General features: G+C 33.2%; 1 protein-coding gene and 1 long non-coding RNA gene across 8 annotated transcripts in view; one reads left to right on the top strand and one right to left on the bottom strand.

The window, feature by feature from the left end:
- LOC136341243 (uncharacterized) overlaps window positions 1-13,320 on the top strand; it is a 43,718-nt gene that overhangs the window by 5,575 nt on the left and 24,823 nt on the right. The window lies entirely within an intron of this gene.
- Window positions 1-13,320, bottom strand: part of Nhe2 (Na[+]/H[+] hydrogen exchanger 2) — a 29,909-nt gene that overhangs the window by 5,427 nt on the left and 11,162 nt on the right. For 2 of the 6 annotated variants that reach the window (XM_066285998.1, XM_066285993.1), the window contains exons 5-15: window positions 11,756-11,958; window positions 11,586-11,675; window positions 9,069-9,139; window positions 8,772-9,014; window positions 7,047-7,185; window positions 6,453-6,602; window positions 6,168-6,237; window positions 4,255-4,353; window positions 3,771-3,899; window positions 1,520-1,579; window positions 1,202-1,366 (exon numbers count right to left, since the gene is read on the bottom strand). In XM_066285998.1, coding sequence (XP_066142095.1) covers window positions 1,202-1,366; window positions 1,520-1,579; window positions 3,771-3,899; window positions 4,255-4,353; window positions 6,168-6,237; window positions 6,453-6,602; window positions 7,047-7,185; window positions 8,772-9,014; window positions 9,069-9,139; window positions 11,586-11,675; window positions 11,756-11,958 — 1,419 coding nt within the window. The remainder of the gene's footprint in view (window positions 1-1,201; window positions 1,367-1,519; window positions 1,580-3,770; window positions 3,900-4,254; window positions 4,354-6,167; window positions 6,238-6,452; window positions 6,603-7,046; window positions 7,186-8,771; window positions 9,015-9,068; window positions 9,140-11,585; window positions 11,676-11,755; window positions 11,959-13,320) is intronic. The other 4 variants (XM_066285995.1, XM_066285996.1, XM_066285997.1 and 1 more) reach the window with 4 other exon arrangements.

Here is a 13,320-nt window from a genome sequence, read left to right as displayed (position 1 = left end):
CTATTCGATTTAAACAGCCTCAAAGGTAAAAATTTGCGATAGTCAAATCAGAGCTACTCGATGGTCATAAAACAGGACCATTTCGACGGATCAAACTCTTTCTTAATTGCTTATTTAACAATTCCACAACTATTTAAGCATAATCGACAGGACAATTATTTTGTTGAAAGTATCAGCTCGTGCAATAATTAATTGGTAAATCGTCTAACCTTTCGTTTAGGAAGTTTTGTAACAAATTTAAATATGTGTGCTAATTAACTGAATTAAAAAAAAAATATATATATATATATATATGTATGTATATATATATATATATATATATATATATATATATATATATATATATATATATATATGTATGTATATATATATATATATATATATATGTATGTATATATATATATATATATATATATGGTCGTATTATACCATGGTAAGGAATTGTACACCATACGTTTACTTTACCTGAATATTGCCGATTACGAGCGATTCAGAAATAGGCATTGTGATTGCTCCAGTACTTTACATGTTGAGGTGAAACGGTACCATTGGTGGAAAAGTGGCTTTTTCAGAAAACCCAACGTCTCGATAAAAATGTTAGTTATGAATTAAGTGCCCATCCACAAACAGAAATTCAATCGTTTATTTGATCTCTTGGCTCTAAAGCGTGATTAAAAGTCGGTTTAAAGCGATAAATTTGTTAGATCAATTGTTGAATCGAATCCGTTGCAATTCAAGTCGCAGAACCATCTTCATCTGGAGCTATATTCATTTTCTTTACACTTAATATGGAACCAGTAGGTAAGAATTTCTAGATAAATTTTTGTGCACTACAATTTGAGATATATATATATTAAACATGCGAAAACTTTTGATTAAATATCTCGATAACTCTACGAAGTGCTTTATCACCTTTGTCATACCAAAGTATTACTCAATTTCGTTGTTTTCCCGACAAGACTGTCATTTAATTTAACTCTTATTTACGGTTGTTATGAATACGCGAATTAGTTTTTGGACCTATTTTTTTATGTTTCTCTGTAGCGAAAAGGAAACTTGAAACGGTGAGAACTAATTCAACTGTTTTGGAACAAGCAAAAATCTTCTTGAAGAATACATTTTTTTCCGATAATTAAAAATAAGAAATTTTCTCCTTTCTCCCCTGGACCTAATATACAATGATCAAATACCTTTAACTAACCTAAAAAGGTAGCTGAGGGAGAATTATAGGCCAAATATTCTTTATTTGAAGCCCAAGAAGGAAATTCTGCTTGGGGCAGTGGCCCGCATCCATCATCTTCTTCTCGTTTCCAAGGCAACATGGTTTCTGTTGCTGTTGGAGTTGTCACCCTCATCAGATCACCACCTAAAAACGCATTGAATCCAAATAATACGATATTTTTTGATTTATTAAAAATCCTAGTTATAAATTTCGAGGAGATGATAAATGATTTAAACGATATTAGATGTGTAGGTAATAAAGTAGATGCAACACTAAATCAAAACAGCATTAACTTACCGTCAATGGAGCCTCTGGACATGCGTTTTCCAGTATCAGTGTAACTACTGTCATCTGAAACTGAAGTAAAAACACGATGCAGAAAGGAGAATAGAAAAAGAGTTGGATGCTCGCTTTGAAAGTTAATTTTCGATCAAAAGTATATATAGGGTATCTCAACTAAAATTTACATCCATGAAATCTGGGAAAATGATAAAATATGTCAATTTTAACTTGCCGCTTAAAATTTTTGAAGAGCAACTCTGGGCGCTAGTGGGTTGCAAAAATTACTTCGAAAACAAGATAAAATTTGGTCTCCCTTCAAATTAAAATTGACATATTTTAGCATTTTTCCCGCATTTGGATGAAATGGGAGATTTTGTGAGGTGTAAATTTTAATTGGGACATACTGTATTGTCTACTACTAGCTTTAAAAGGCATCATTATTGATATCATAATACCAACATGTATTCGGTTAATTATTTACCTAGGACACTCGTAAGTCATAATGTCGTCACAATCTCATTTTTTGTTTTATTTATGCTTTCTGTAAATTAATTTCATGTGAAACGTTACCGTTGATGTTATGATTCAAGTGTTTTATGTGTCTCGGGCTTACTGTATGCTTAATTTAGATCAGTTCATTTCTATTTTTTGCAATCTAAATAAATCTAGTAGTGGAAAGAATCTCATATCAATCAAATATTGTGGTTGTGAAGTACATATTTATGATCCTCACGTCTTAGATTTAAATTGGACGTTCGAGTTATAATAATCTATATTACAATTTTGGTGTACAATAACCCTAACAAACGCCGCCATTTGCAGGGATAAAATGAGACCTTAACGCGCTAAGGCGTTAAAAGCACCAAAAATTTCACTATATTTTTTAAATTTTGGCGCAAAACCTTTTTTTTTAATTTTCATGTGATTTTTGATCATCTTTCAACTGCGGATGGAATAGTTTTAGGAAAAATAACTTTTTCATTAAATGGTGAAAACTTGTGCAAATTAGCTTTCTACTACTAATTAACTAAATTAATATACAGGGCGTCCTGAAAATAATGTTGAAATATTTTGAAAGGTGATTTTAGAGATGGAAATAATAAATAAAATTTTTATAAACATAATCCAAAAATTGTTTCTTAAAGGGGCTATACCCTATGAAGGGGGAACATTGAAGATGATTTTTTCGCAATGTTTTCGAAACAGTTTGTACTAAAATTATTAAATTCGATATACTGTATTAAGTTAGAAAGCGAAAACTTTTTTTTGTTAATAATTGTAGATTTTAGTCAGGGGCGTCACATACAGGATGTCTCGTACATAAATGTTGCCGTGACTTTTTTGTTTCTGGCATTTCTTAATTTTTGAGATAAAATTATGAAACCTCAAATATTTTAAAGTAAAAAATTATCTCTTATTTCATGAGGTTATGATATACTGTTTTCTCAAAAAAAATTGTTATTATATATTAGACCAAAGCATAATTACGTGGACATAGAAATCTATGAAGCAAAAAATTAAAGAGTGCGTTGAGATGAATAGAGGTCGTTTTTAACATTTAATCTAAATTATTACAGTATGCCGAATTTCATACTTTTAGCGCAAACCGTTTCGCAACTATTGCGAAAAGACTATTTTCACAGTTCCCATTTAAGGGATTCTGGCTCCTTTAAAAAACTATTTTTGGGATATGTTTATAAGAACTTTTTTTTATTGTTTTAATTTCTAGAATCACTTTCCAAAATATTTTAATTTTATTTCCGGACATCTTGTATTATGTTCTATTTGTTTCATAATGTGTGCCACACTGTAAAGGGGAAATTAAAAAAATGCATTTAAAAGAGTATTAGCAGTAAATAACATGAAAATATCTCATATTATATACTTTTATAAAGCATAAGCCATTTTCTACGCAATACGTAGATAAATAAAATACATAATATTAATGTGAGCTTTAACTGCAAAAATAATTGCAAACATTTACGCGTAAATGTATTCTTGTTCGACTACGTATTTTATTGCACCAAACTTAAAGAATAATAATGTTGAATCAGTATCTACATGATTAAACCTAATTTAAGTGATATTCTTTCTGCCAAATTTGAAAAATGTTATTGAAACTAAAATTCCACAAAGCGTGATTTTTGGACGGTTACAATCTAGTGTTCGCTATAAGTAAATAAAGGTGAAAAATTTAGGGGAAATAATAGTTGCTCTTTAGATACAGGTATGCCTATAGTGGAGGAAAAGGCACTAACGACTATACCATTCCTGTCGGCTCTCCAAGGGAGACTTCTCTCCAAAATTGAGGGCTTTTTATGTCTGACCGTGGGAGTCATTAGAGGAACAGTTTGGCTAGAGATACTGCAGCTGTTTTCATCAGTTCCGGTGCTCGCTGTAGATCCAAGGATATCAAATATAAAGAATAACTAAAGTGCTGTATAAATAGTGGATTATTTGGGAGAATCAAATACCGAAATATAAATTAATACATTCAACATCTCACATAACCAAAACTTAGTTAACGAGGGGAAACAAATAATGCAACAAACAGCCATATTGCTTCAACAGCATTAGTCAACTTAATGTGGTCAATTAAACAGGTAGATAAGATGTTTGCTCACACTAAATTTACCAACAGAATTTACTTAAATGAAACCGCATTAAGTCACAGTAGCTGTTAAAAGAACTTAAAAAAGATCTGATAATTCGAGAACTACCAAATACATGCTTTTCGATATTTAACTTACGAGACGATTTAGCCGTAAAGGTAATAGGACTGTCCCGTTCGTCCTTATTCAGTTTTGCTTCTGGATCGCCGTCCTCCATCAATACTTCGCTTATGTAATCTGACACAGAGCGTATAAACGGTATCACTTTCAGGATGATATTTTCAAATTTTTTAATGAAGTTTGATTTGTGTCCTGTGTGGACTGAGCGAACATTCATATCATGTCATATCACGTTTTGAACGCAGTCATATTAAATATTTCTTTAGTAATGTGAGTTAACAATAAAAAATGAATGTTACCATATTTAACTTAATCGTGAACATACCAATAATATAAAAACTCCTTAAATGACATGTAAGAATTTAATCTCTACTGGGGGAATTTCCGCACAATCCAATATGAATATTTTTGCATTTTCTCTGATTTACATGATAAGTTCTTATCAAAACCTATAGCATGTAATACTTCGTTTGATTTGTTTCGTAAGGTATAATTTTATGCAAATGTGAAACCAGAGCGTATAGAGTGGAACAGCCAAATGGAGTAAATTCAGTTTCTGAATATTTCGACATATGTGAAAAACATACCGAAATATGTTAATTTTGGATTTTAAAATTACATCCTGTAATGTAAAAATTTCATTTTTCTTGCGCGACAGGTGCAACTCCCAAAATTTTTATATGGAAATTATACGAATGCGTGGTTTTGTGATATCTCAATTGAATGGTGTTTTCATTCTTTATTCAAAACTGCTACGATTTTAAACTTTTTTACAAAGAATAATGAACCAAAATTGATCTACGTTATTCACTACATTCTCTCAAATAGTAAAACAAATCAATCTCAATCTTCTACGAGATCGTCAAAATGCATGTCCTGAACCTTTTGGCACTATTCTATCCGTAAATAAAAATGCCTTCTGACATTCATCAACACCTGAGGCGTGACCGATCTAATCGCAAGCGATTTGATGTCGGTTATTTCGCATGGTTTAGTAATGTACACCAAACTTTTCACATATTTCCATGAGAAGAACTTTAATAGAGTAAGATCACGTGATTGTACTGGCTATTCCAGCGATCCTCGCTTCCTTATTTACCGTTTTGGAAACGGTAAGTCGAGCTATAGAGTGTCCACGCGAAAAGTTCCACCCCCCTCTAACTTTTTAATATATTGAAATAGAAAAAAAAGCATATATATATATCGTTTAATTCGTAATAAAATGCAGAATTTAAATATGTGAAAAGTAATGCTTAATTATTCAAATAATGCAATGTTGGGTTGGCAAGTCTTTATTAAACATCCTGTATAAAACTGCTGACTATCTTGAAAAACTACTTGACCTTTCAAGTACTAGTAAGTACTTTTTATTACATTTTTTTTCTTACATCAATATATGAAAAAAGTTAGAAGGGCGGGGTAGCACTTTTCGCATAGTCGCTCTGTACGATGAGAATGATTTGTTTTGTTATTTTATTACATTATTAATAACGACGTGATATTAGTTAATAAGTTTTAAGTTTGTTGCCGAAAATTCCATCAATTATATAATTTTTCTTTCTATTGTTGTTTAAAATAAAGTTTACTACTATAGCCATTTCAAATAGTCAATAATAAGATTTTTAAAAGGAGGTATCACAAACCTCAATTTTCAATTTAAAAATTTGGATGCCGCAATTGTCACGCAGAGGGAATTTAAAGGTGAAATTTTTGCGTTACAGGATTTTATTAGGTTTTTCCACTTTATCTAGGAAATCTCGTTAGCATTCTGTTTAAATATCATAAGTATCCACCATTAACTTCGATAAAATTGGAATTTGGAATACTGAATATACCAAATTTGATTAAAAACGATAAAAAAAATAAAATAATGGCAGCCTGAAAGGGATTTTGGTGACGCTCGGTATATTTTATATTAGGACGTTACTTACCGTGAGAAAACTGCTTAGCCGTCCCGTTTTGCTGGAATTCTGGAAAGCTTACGTGATTTTCTTTCCCTCCCTACAAAGTCATTGGACTTAAGCATTATGTTATAGAGTAACTTAATTTCACTATTATTATTATAATACGATTTAACAAAATGTTAGCTTTATAAGCATCAAGTTTCCGATATATCGCTACTATTTTGGACCCCTTTCCCTGAAGGGGCCTTAACATGGAAGTGAAAAGTTGGGAAGACGTGAAATCCTATGCGTTTTGTTAAAGCGCACACTCACCTTATTCATCTTCTTGCTATGCCTCTTATGACTATGGTGGTGCTTTTTATCGGCTACTAGTCTCCTCATGTTAACGTGCATCCTATAGTTTACTTGTGTCGATAAATCTCGATCGTTTACAGCGTGTCTACTATAGCTTAAACGACGATGCTAAAGGAGAAGTTATTAATTAAAAATACACACATAAAGTAAGAACTTCGTTAATAGTGAGTAAACGAAAAAAGAAGCGTTGAGTCGATAACCCACACTCCGAAGCCAAGTCTAATTTCTTTTTAACTTCTTACTTCCACGTAAACTCCAAAAATTAACTAATTTCTATATTTGCAGACCAACTATTCATTATTGAATAGTTTTCGTGAACTATGATCTTTCTTGTACATTTAAAATCCGCCTGATAAATAATTAGTAATGATCAGAATACTTCTAAACTTGTTAATCGAGGTAAGGTGGAAGCCTTCGTAATACGGGTATTACATGTGGCTGAAAAAATGTTGATTTAAGGATGTCCGTTTCAATGCCAAGGTTGAAACGAGAATTGACTTTGAAAAAAAAAATTATGATGTTTATTCATAAGAACCACACTGAGACACCTACTCGGCGACAGGGTTTAACTAATTCTTCAGCAAGCAAATGATGAATTTTGGCATCAGTGAGATCCTTCTTGGACGGATTATATTCCAACTCTTGCATGTCGATGTTCCACGAACTAGTGTCGATTTGGCTTAAGCTGGAGCTGAAAATTAAAAGTCACAATGGAGATTGGAATGTTGGAAAGGAGTTTAAGTGTAGTTATACAAATTATAATTTAATTTAATCAAAAAACGAAGTCCTTTTTCACTAGTAAGTAGCGTACCAATTTTCATTAAATTAGGCGATAATCCTTTTGAGCATTTGATAAAGAAATTATTTATTGGTAACATTAATGCTCTGTTCTCGACGAAAGTCAGACCCACCTGTTGAACGTTGTAAATTTAGAACAGGAGTTACTATTATTATTGCCTCAATGCTATAATTGTTGACCAATTACAAAGCAGCATCGTGAAAATAGGAGAGGAAAATTCTAATTCAAATAACTCTTCGACGTTGAATCGATGTCGCTTTAACCAACTCAACGTCGGAAAATAACGTTGGCGCGATGATATACCGATTTTCTTCTGCACCTAAATGGGGAATCCATTTTTTGGTCGCGCTAACGTCGAACTCTTATGATATTTAAGGCCTTTCAATTATTTTACGTTCGCGTGTGTCATTATTGACATTAAATTTCAATTCGTTGAAGTCTGTCAAATATGCAGTGTAATTTTCTACGTCAAAATTGGCAAAGGCGAGTTAAAATTAGTCAATTTCATTAATCAATATCGTTGAATCTATGTTATTGAACATTAAATAGAATATAAAATTCGTTCATTGAGCGTTTATGCCTAATTGGTGCCTTTTTACTTGGTGATTGATATGTTAAACATCTAAACGCGTCTTAGTCTTTTTTCTATGCATTGCCGTACTCCAATGAAGCTCGTTACTTCTTGGTCTATTGTAGACGTAAATATTAATAAATGAGAAACAGAGATCATAATAAATGAGCAAGTTGCAATCCTTGGTATAAAGCAATATCCTACATTGAATCAACGTCACCGGAACGTTTAACCACTACTTGGTATCATTTTTTCCAAATCTCAAAAACAATCGAATTATCCAAGTATGAAGAAAACTAAAGAGAAAATACAAAATGTTTTAAATAATAAATTTTTTAGCAAGTTGATATGTTGCAATGGATCAATAAGACGGCGAGATCGCCAGACCTAAGTCCATGTGATTTTTATCTGTGAGTTTAAATCAAAAGTTTGGTGGTCACAATTAAATTTTAGATGCTGGCAGACCTGCGTGAATAGGTGGAAAATGCCATAAGTGAATATGTGCATAAGGCGAGCGACAATTTGTGTAAATGAAACCAATGGCGAGAATTTCAAACATCTTCCGTAGTTAATCTTAGAGTGAATAATAACTAAAGATTTTGTTAAATATTCAAACTCTCACATGCGCACATTTCGTTTGTTTTTTAGATTTCGAAAAAATGTTAAATATTGTTTTTACTTCGTTTTTTTGAGGTTTATGTCATGTTAAAAGGAAAGCCCTTATTTAAGGTTCACCCCGTATATACCTATTTTGAGATAGATGATTTTGAAAGGAAATGCTATACCTTTTTTTCATTAAAATTTATATTTATTATTTAATCTATCTTTAAAGCCACCCTCTAACATTCCAATGAAGCAGCCCTTCACCAAAATTGAAAGTTTTGCTAAAGGGTTGCTTCTTGTTTACCAGGTTGATAATTTAGGAGCGCACCTTCCGTTGAGGTTACCAGTTGAGGAGGTGCAGTTTTTAAAGATGGCCGACATACTTTCGGTGTTAGAGATGTTGCCTATAGTGGAAGCATTGCGACGCATGTACTCCATTGCATCCCTCATCGCCAATTTAGAGTAAGTTTCCAGGATTTTTGGTTCGGCGCCTTGGTGATTTCGCAGCAGATACGGTCGGATGAATTTGTTGTCAAAGCGCTTAAATCTGAGAAGTTACAGTTTTACTAATCAGAATGGAAAGGGTAGAAGAAGAGAATACCTATCACGGATATGGTAGTTACCATGCTGACCCAGTATATCTTCTATGGCAGCCATGGCATGGTCCATCAGCTGGAAAGGTTGAACTTTTAGAAATTAGCCGCGAAACTAAATGACGTACAACTTTGCTTCCGACGTTTTTTCCCGAAATTCGAGACTTTATCGTAAAAAACGAGTTATATGTACATTTATGATTCAAATATTGTCCATCGCTGGCCGCTGCTTTCTCCCATCGTTTGAAGCAATCTACGAATCGATCCAGTTTTTTACTTCATCATAAAATCAGAAATGCTGGTCAGTCACGCCATGTGCCGTTGATCGAAGCAAGCGATAATCCAAGGGGGCAAACTCTGGAAAATACGGCGGCCGGAGTAGGACTTTACATTTTAACGTTTCCAGGTTAACCACTTTCGCAACGTGGGATCGATGATCATCACGTTGAAAAATCACTTTAATGTGTCTCGCTATATATTGCGGCCGTTGGTCTTTCAGTGCTCGGATGAAACTCAAATGATCGTGTTGCTCTTGATTTTGACACGAATTTTTATGAAGTAATTCCCCGTATTCTGCATCTTCGAACCAACCACCGCTATGCCCGTCTTTGATGTGAAAATCGCCGTTCTTGAAACGTCGAAACCACTCACGACATTTTCTTTCAGTAATAGTGGCCTCATCAGAAGTATTTGAGAGCGTTCGATGAGTCTCAGCTGCAAATTTTTTCATATTGAAGCAGAAAATTAAAACCTTCTGCAAATGACGAGAATTTGGCTCATAAACTTACATTTTCAATCGCGACTAGTTTTACGATGCAGAAACCAATCGACTAATGGTTCTATGGGGTTATGTTGTGGGATGCCCAAGTTTATTGCACGACGTCTATGATCTATTAATTTCGACCATTACTTACCGTTAAAGGTTTCTATAAGAAAACGGCAGAAGCAAAGATGTACATCTTTTAATTATACACTAAAAAGTCAGGCAAAAATGGCAAAAATGCAACAATGAAAAGGCGCTTTTTAGTTGCAGTAAGGTGGGCGTATATCCAAAAAGCGAGCAAAAGCGAACGTTTGTTTTTGTTCGCGAATGTTTGCTCGCGTTTGCTCGCAATACCGACATTTCGTTTATACCACAGCGGTTACATGCAGGCTCGTAGTTGATCTACTATTTAGAATTTCCCATTATTTCACTATTATTAGCCCATTCAATTTTGGAAACGGGCCTTGAAACCGATAACAATATCATTATTTATTTATTTAAATCCTTGCTTCTACCAATAGAAGCGTGCAATCGACCTTCACGTGTTTCTGCCCTTGAAGGTATTTATAAGTAAATTTATATACAATAAATTGGATTATATAGTTTATTGATGAAAATGTGTGAATAGGGTTGTATTGGGGTATTGGGAGCGCGAATGTTTTGTGAGATTTTTTTTTCATTTTTTCTATTTTTGTATCAGTCTTTCTATTATCTTTGTCATGCTTGAAGGTTCGTAAAACATTGGATTGGAAGGGATTGCGGAACGGGTTTGTTGGATGTCTAACCTCTGTACTTAGTCTTAATGCGATTTGCTCTGTAGTTTGTTCATAGTATTTTGTCTTTTCTTTTGCGTTTGTTCTCAGTATATATCCGCAGTCCAACAGGGGTGTGTAGATTGCTCTGCATATTTTAGTTGTCGTTTTTGTGTTAATATCCTTGTCTTTATATGTCATTGTTCGAAAATGTTTTACTCTTATAGCGATTTCTGTTCTGGTAATTCTTAAATGTCTTAAAATTTAGTTCAGAATCGGTGGTTATTTCTAAATATTTGATGTTGGTTCTTTGGTTTGGTAACGTGGCCCTTAGCTCTTGCTATAGGAGAATTCGCTTTAAATTTGTGGTTTGAAAATGAAAATTGGTTTTCATTAGTATTAGTCGTTAATCCCCATTTGTACAACCATGTCATTGTTTTGTCCATTAGTTCCTGAAGTCTTGTCACAGTCTTGTCTGTATATGTGCCATGCACTACGAGTGCTGTGCCGTAGGCGTATTATAATATGTATGCTGTCTTGTCTATTTGTTGGTCCTCCTGTAAGCTGTATATGCTGTAACAAGACAAATTGTGTAACAACGGTGATAGTGACGACCCCTGGGGCAGTCCTTGTTGAGTAGTTGTCCATTTTCAAGTAGATTTTTGATTTTGTAGAGCAGGTATTTGGGCATTTGAAGTTCGTGTAGTTTATGAAGAAGTCTTCTATGTCAGACGCTGTTAAACGCTTTGTTAATGTCCATGTTTGCCGATCTTACATCGGTGAGATAATACTAATTAATTTACAAGTGCAAAAATAATCTTTATTCCCGTTGCAGCCCGCGCTTAGCGATAAAAGAAAGGGCCAGAAAATAATAAAAACTGTTGGAATCTCGTTCACATCGAAGGAGCAAAAATAAGTATTTTCTTCGAGGTACCGCTTTCCTTTCGATGTTTTTTGGTTGTTCGCTTTTGCTCGCTTTTTTGGTGAATACCCATCTTTAGTTTACTTACTCTTTCATGTATCCTTTCGTTCATTGTCGGTTTTCTTTTTTCTGATGTCTTGACATTCAGGATTTTAACGAGGGGTTTTATTGTAATGCCCTGTAACACACAGACACATTACTCTTCGAGACTTTCCATCAGTCGGGGCTTGATGTAAATCTGTAAATTTTGGTGCTAACCTGAAAGAACACAGTAAAATACACAACGGCGATAGTTGTGGTCATGAACATGGGTTGTAGAGGTACAATTTTAGGATTTATCAATAATACCAAGGCGAAAGCAACTGCTCCTCTTAGGCCTCCATAAGACATTACGAACTTCTCTACTTTGCTTAACTGGTGAATCCGGAAACGGTTGGCTATTGCTGTCAGAACTATGACTCCTAGAAAAAAAAATGTTTTTAATAATGTCGTACTCATTTAAGTTATTTAAAGAATACTAAAAGAACAATGAGCAGGAGTAAAACATGTAAAGGGTGTGTTAAAAATTAGTGAGTATTTCTGTTAAAAATTGGCTCTGTATGTATTATTCATGACTTCAACTGTACGTACAACTTTTAATTGTTGTAAGGAACTAAGAACAATATTTGCCCTAATAGCATTCGAATAGATCGAGTCCGAGATAAGGAGGGCCATTATGGGGATCTTAGAGACGGTAAGGGATACAGATTTGGTTACATGGAAGAAAAGTTGCGTAATCTAAGACCTAAGAAAATGGCGTTTGAAAATCGCCGCAAAAATTTTAGATTTTAAGATATTTTGAAAAAATTGGATTATTCTATTTTACATATAATTTTTTTCTGGTACTAATATTGTAACTATATCAAAACCGACGGCACTATGGCACAGCAACATTTAATGCTCTGTAACGTGACATTGCCAGTCATCCAACGTTTCGTCTTTGAGGAATCGTCACCAACCTCATTTTTTTAAAAACAATCCGGATATTCTGGTATCAGATTCTGAAAGCTCTTTTTATTCCGAAATCAACGGTGTACAACATTTTATGGTTTAATTGCATTTTAGGCATTTTTTCGGCCTTAAATAATAAAATTCTTACGGCTCTGAAAGTAGTTTTTTAATTTAGAAAAAGCAGTTAGCTATAGCAATAAAATCAAATGACCAATTTATTTCGTTTAGGTGTATGCCTGTGTTGTTATTTTTTTAACTTTTAGGTCTATTAATTTAATTTATTTGTTTGTTATATATTCTATTAAATCAGTGCATTAATTTATATATAAATTTATTATTAAACGGCTAAATGACATAAATTGTTAATTGTGATAGCTAATTGTTTATTCTTAATTAATTAGAAACTTTGTACAGGTTCGTAATAGGAATTTTCTTGATCGAGGCTAAAAAAGATTAAATCGCAATTAAATCATAAACTGTTATAAATCGTTATATTCACGATAAAAAGAGCTTTCAGAATTTGATATTAAAACATCCGTCCGTATTTCAGAAACTGAAGTCGATAACGGTTCCGTAGAGATCAAACGTCGGATCAGAAAACTGATCATACCACATTAAAGAGTGTCATCGTTTTAAATCTAGATCCAATATTAACGCCAGAAAAAAAAATTGAAATCATTCCATTTTTTCAAAATAATTTACAAACCAAAAAATTTTGGGATGATCTCTAAACGTCATTTTCTTAGGCTTTTGATTACGCAACTTTTTTTCTATTTAAACAAATCTGTATCTTTTACCGTTTCCAAAATCCTCATAGTGACCCTCCTAATCTC

This window comes from Euwallacea fornicatus, chromosome 9, assembly GCF_040115645.1.
Source record: "Euwallacea fornicatus isolate EFF26 chromosome 9, ASM4011564v1, whole genome shotgun sequence".
Lineage (NCBI taxonomy): Eukaryota > Metazoa > Arthropoda > Insecta > Coleoptera > Curculionidae > Euwallacea > Euwallacea fornicatus.
This window is presented reverse-complemented; position numbering and strand designations above follow the sequence as displayed.